Source organism: Dermacentor albipictus, chromosome 7, assembly GCF_038994185.2.
Source record: "Dermacentor albipictus isolate Rhodes 1998 colony chromosome 7, USDA_Dalb.pri_finalv2, whole genome shotgun sequence".
Taxonomy (NCBI): domain Eukaryota; kingdom Metazoa; phylum Arthropoda; class Arachnida; order Ixodida; family Ixodidae; genus Dermacentor; species Dermacentor albipictus.
The window spans coordinates 79,639,278-79,645,277 of NC_091827.1; the positions used below are offsets into that span (position 1 = coordinate 79,639,278).

General features: G+C 42.7%; 1 protein-coding gene across 1 annotated transcript in view; it reads left to right on the top strand.

Moving 5' to 3' along the window:
* Window positions 1-2,457, top strand: part of LOC139047517 (uncharacterized) — a 46,134-nt gene extending 43,677 nt beyond the window's left edge. Inside the window, exons 4-5 of the mRNA XM_070521335.1 lie at window positions 122-214; window positions 2,036-2,457. Coding sequence (XP_070377436.1) covers window positions 122-214; window positions 2,036-2,169 — 227 coding nt within the window. The 3' untranslated portion in view covers window positions 2,170-2,457. The remainder of the gene's footprint in view (window positions 1-121; window positions 215-2,035) is intronic.
* Window positions 2,458-6,000: the final 3,543 nt, after the last annotated feature.

Sequence of the window (6,000 nt, forward strand, 5' to 3'; positions counted from 1 at the left end):
GGTTGCGACACCAGCATGTAATTATTGCATTGCTACTCATTTCTAAAAGCAGCACAATAATGTGCAGTGTCATGTAACAATTTCGCGCTCATGAAGTATTTTTTCATGTGATTGCTTACAGGTGGTATGTACACGTCGACAGAACAGCTGTTGTATGCGTACGAAAATTACACATGTGGCATCTTCAGGGTATCATACATGCCCCTGATGAGAGGTATGTAAAAAGCAAGGACGTCTTTTATGTGAGTTGCTTGTTTCAACAGAGGTACAGACACCCTAAATCAGGGCAAAAGAATCCTCGCCAATCGTGGACATATACTTGCGTAACAATCAATGGAAGCTATTTATACCAGAAAGGATCAGAAGACTTCTATTAGGGAGTCACCTGCAAGGTTGTGCAGAAGTGAACCGAACTTGAAGAAAAAACTGCCCTAATTTAGCGACAATTCTAAATTGAAAGACGTAGATGACCTTTCTTGCAGTTATCAGGCGCTGTGATCTGCAAATGTTGATTTCGGCTTCGCTTCTCTTGCATCTTACTCACATCGTCGTATTTTATTGTGCGCGGTTTTTAAAAATTCCTAATACGAAGGATTCACCCAGCAACACGTCCCTTTTATCGGCTGTATCTTCCGTAGTTAGAAGAACATAGATGAAATATACCTGGATTCACTGAAGGTATTAAGGAACTGGCACAGGTTCTTGTAAATAAACCATAGACGCATATTGTTAACGCTACGGTCCTGGAGCCGCACTTCGGCGACAACGTTTCTTTAAGCACTCCATACCAAATGAGATAACTTATAAAGCAAATACATTATGATGGTCCGCTAATGGGGCTCGTCATTTACAGGGTACGACAAAAAGGTCAGCCATAGACGTTTGAATGTCAGAATATGTTTAAATGACATCAAGAGATGTCTGTACTAGAATGATGTGAGCATGAACAATAAGACTAGTAAAAAGAAGATGGGGGTGCCCAGAAAGGAGCATAAAAATGTAAAAAGATAGAAAAAGAAATGACCGAACGGCGTAAACAACATTCCTGAATGGCGAACTAAACTTTCTGAGGTTGAACGAGTCAAATTAGGCTTTCGCTGTTTAGCATCATAATATTCTTGCACAGAGAAAATATACCCCAAAAACATCAAGGAATTACTACATAAGCAACCTCATCTAAGGATGATTTAAGGACGTGAAATATTGCCTAAGGCTTCCTGCTCGCATGCATGCATTCTATTGCGAAAAAAAAAATGAACAGCTTTTTGCATGGCCCACCTAGGTGCAGTAATTATAGAGCCATAAAAATAATTTATATGTTCTTAATAATTACCAAATATATACTGGTTATAGAAGCATCTACCGCAGACGCAATTATTGTGGCCGATGTGTTATATGTGTATTTGAGTTTGATGCAATAGTCAGTAGTTACTTTGTCTTAAGCATTTTATGCAGCGCAGTTCGCATTGTGACTAAAACTGATGCGTAAACCGTCTAAAAAACCGCGTCGTGCTACAGATATAAACATTCCGGTTCGGTAGCTGCTGCCGGCAAAATTTCTAAGTCGCGAGATAGGCAAATTAAGCAAATTAGGTGAATAAAATTGGTTCTAAGATGGCAGCGGCTTGTGGCCTAATTAGGCAATAAAATCAAAGTGCAGTGTTCAAGCGTACGGACAGATTGAATAGATGGCAATGCGTTATCTACAGCATAATGCAACGGGAGCCCACGAGGGAAATTGTCCGAGTATGTCTGCTGTGTGGAATGTTCTGGTTGTGGTACACTGCAATTCATATAGTGTCATTCTAAACGATGAAGGAAGGTAATCGTATATCTGGCTTTGTTTTACTTTGAGGAGTTATGTGCAAGGTGGCACAAGGAAGTTATGGGTTTTGGTTGATCAATATTGTCGATACAGCACACGATTAAAGTATAATTTACCATCGAGTAAATTTTGCAAGTGCACAACAATCAAACACTTTTAGCTACATTAGCTTTTTTCTTACACGTTCTGACGCTTTTGATTTCTTTATAGGTTCTCAGTATGAAGTTCGTGTGAAGCAATCGACAATTTTTCATCCAAACGCAAGTTGTGTGGCGAAATTTCTGGAGCTTTCGAAAAAAAGTGGGTTTACAACCTTGTACAACGATTCTTGTCAGCACACTTGATATGATTGAGAACAAAATTCTTTTGAAAATGTATGTGAAACCGTACGGCAGACAACCATGAAATTACCAGCAGACATAGGTTATAAGGGTGATGGTTTGGGCTAGTATAGGTTATAGATTGTATTGGTTTGTAGTATATGGGAGTAAACATATTCGCTTTTGCACAGCTCAAATATTGCGAATGTTCTGCTAAGGTATATTTTTTTATTTTCTTCTTGCCTAAACATTGCGCGGTATAGGTTCTGCAGATTACCATCCTAAAGATAATAAAACATCGATGACTTTTCAGTTTTTGTTTTATTTTGTATTGTACGTGATCCCCGGCACAAATTTAGAAATGATGTGATACGGAAAATTTATATGGGGTTTGGTTCAGGCGAACTGCCTAAAAGCGTAAATAAGAGTTCAATAACGCTGGAGATGGAAAGCTACAGCACCAGGCGCATGTCCTGATCTGCTTTAAAGAGCCACTCATGCGGTCTGGCCTCTTTGAGCTGACAAGCGCAGAGCATACAATGTGCGATAACGATCGTGTTTGCAAAGAATTACATCGCTATGCACCGCGGAAAGATAAGAAATTTCAAAGTGAACGCAGTTTTTTTCCTTCTCCTCATGGCCGCGTCGCTCTAAGCCGGAGGATAACGTACTCGCGTCGCGGCGCCTGCTTACTCGAGCCCGCAATGTGACGTCGCTTGTGGTGACACGCGACTTGGACAATTATTCAAGGCACCATCTGTTATTTTTGCGATCTGTTACTTGAATCGACGAATTGAAACTAAGAGAAATAATAAAACGCACAAAGGGAAAGTCTGCGCGTTTTTTTTGTTTTTTTGTTTTACTTCGCACCGAAGCAACAGAGATGTACTTCCGCTTCGTCTGCTTGTACCCACGGTCGTGCAGTCACCTACGCCGGTACCGAAGCTATGCCATCTTCTACGGCGTTCCAGCGCGTGATCACGCTCTGCGATCCGCTTGTTCTGCCTCAGTAATAGTGTAGCACTGAATTATACTGCTATTCATGTGTACGTGTGCATAGCACGCAAAATCGGGCGCTCTGCGAACGAGACAACATCTCGCGCGCAACGCCGTCAGCGCAAGAGCATAGCGCCGAAAAGAAAAAGCCAGGAGAAAAAAAAAAAGGAACTTGCGGCCTGTGACCTAGGCATCACCCGATCTACTAGGTCCGGTATGGGAGAACGCAGGGAAGGAATTTCGCTTGCGGAGGCCAGACAGCGCGAGTGGAGAGAGCGTCTTTCTTGGCAGTGGAGCCCGCCTGCTGAAATCATTGGTTCGCGGCACTGAAATTTTTCTATGTCGGCTATTAATGAGCTGATTTGAATTTTTTATTTGCGGCCGAAAGCTCCCAAGAAGACCTGTAGCAACTTCGAGACTATAACCAATATTTGCTATGGGGCCTGCTGAGGGGCCCTTTACGGCGTACTGAGGGCCCTGTATTTTGGTGCATCTTCTACGACTACTCCTACATTGCATGTTTCTAAAGTAGGGGTTTTCACAACTCCAACGACACCTATGACGTGGGACGGCATGGTAAGCGCACGGTCGTTTTACTGATTGAAAGTGAAGTAAGGAATTACGGCTCACTCCTTACCTGGATTCATGAATAGCAAGTTTTCGTGAATATCAAGTTTTACATGAATGTCAAAGCGCTTTCGTTCGAGTCACAAGGACCGTATTCAGGGAGTGCAATATTACACCAGCGAAGGTTCAAAGCTTCTTTTTCTTTTTTAAATCGAACCTACATAGCGTTGTACATGCTAATTTGTGTTTCCCGGAAATGCGCTTCTAAATTGCATGTAACACTTGAACTATAGTAGTCTTTCGAAACCAGTGATAAATGGGGCGTTACGCAGAAGCAAAAATTTATTTCCGAAGAAATTAACATATAAAATAATTGAAAACTAAAATACGGCAGATCTCATTTCACGATGACAGTCAACGCTAACACGATAAGTGTTCGAGCTGTGTAGGTGCAGTCCATATACCTGTAATGGTGATCCTTAGGCTTGAAGTACGTGGTATGATGAACAAGATGAGCTTTTTCCTGTCTTTATTAATCTGATTATATTGACGTTGGTATGGCTCACGTTGATTCACCATATCTTATACATTAAAAGAAATGTGATGAAGGCTCACAAAACAAGCCATACGGACCAACAAACACAAGCTGGACTACGTGGAAGTGAAGGCTTATAGAAGACGGCCTGCAGCTTGAGCCTCTTGCTATTCGTTGGCGATGCCGCTTCGGAGCATGCATCTTCTTCGATTTGGAATGAATAATTGTGTATCTATTCGACGGCTTTTACAGGTCCCCCGCTCTTGTTTTTATTGTGAACGATGTCTGTACAAGAATATGAATTGAAAGTATTTTACAAGTGAGATCTAAACACTCGAATGCCGACTGCCTGTCTCGCGTTCCTGTGGACCCACAGTCCAAAAATGACGAAGACGAGGACGCCTTTTTAGGTAAAATAGGTGCTTACAGCTTAGCCTGACCGCAGCGAGCAGACCGAGGACTTAGAACCCTTGCCGAGTACTTGCAAAGCAACACCGGCGTTGTCCCGAGGGTATTTATACGCGGATTGGGTTGTTTTTTTCTTACGGAACGTCTTCCTGGTGAAGAGGAACTTTTCGCCAGCCCACTCAAACTGCCCTCTCGTCGTGTCCGCAGCACTACGATAGGAAATCCTGCGCACCCTGCACGATCCTAAGACTGCTGGGCACATCGGGTTCTCCCGTAGGCTCGCAAAAATACGAGAGAACTACTATTGGCCTCATCTGACTGCCGACATCGCCCGTTACGTCAAGTCATGTCGACACTACCAGCAACGTAAACCCCCACCAAGACGCCCCCCCCCCCCCAAAAAAAAAGAAACACCAGTTGAAAGAGTGACTTGAGTAGAATAGCAGCAATGCGTCGAGTAATTTTGAAGTAGTTAAGATGGCGACAAGGAGTCTAGGGTGCAACGTATGGAGTAACTGGAAGACAGCGGCATGGTTTTTGAAGGAACGTTCACCCCAGTAGCTCAACGTAGGTGTCGTTACGGCGGTATAAAGAAATGGCGATACCCTGTGTGGTTGAGACGCTGAAAAAGGTATAATGATGTATGGGACTTCTGAATGTGTTGGTGAGGATGTTTCAAAGATCATATAATAATAAACGGGCAAAAAAATAAAAGTGAGGGGGAAACCAAAACCGGAATAACAAATAGGAGGCTGATTTGCGCAGAAGCGGTCGGGGGAAGGTGTACATGGGAAAAGGGAGTTGTACAGTTGATATAAACGTAAAAACATGAAAAAGTATATTCTTTCGAAATGGAGGAATAGGTGAGGTTAAGAATTAAGGTTAGCTGGTGGCATAATGTGTTTTGTGTCTTAGGTGAAGATATGAGAATTTCAGATTTAGGTTACCGCTTTTAGAGACTCTAAGTTGCCACGTGCCAAATTATTTCCCGTCGGGTGTAGGCAAGTAAACTTGTTTATAAGGTATGATTCCGTATATTTCCTTTCGCCAGGTGAACGGAAACTTGTTTGTTGTATATAGAGCCTTGCTTTGTAAACTACATGGCCATGTTCGTTAAAGTGGCTGGCTACTGCTTTAGGTAAACTGTGTTTTGTGACCGCACGGTGACCATTGAGTCTTGTATAAATTTTTTGTCCTGTCTCACCTACGTATTGTTTGCTACAAGCGGTACATTCTAGATAGCCTGGACTACTGGACTTCCATGTAGACATGGGTTGTACGTGATGTCAATTCCGGCTTGCAGAGCCCCGTAGCGCCATATTTAAGAACACAAAGTTGGGCTGTCGGGC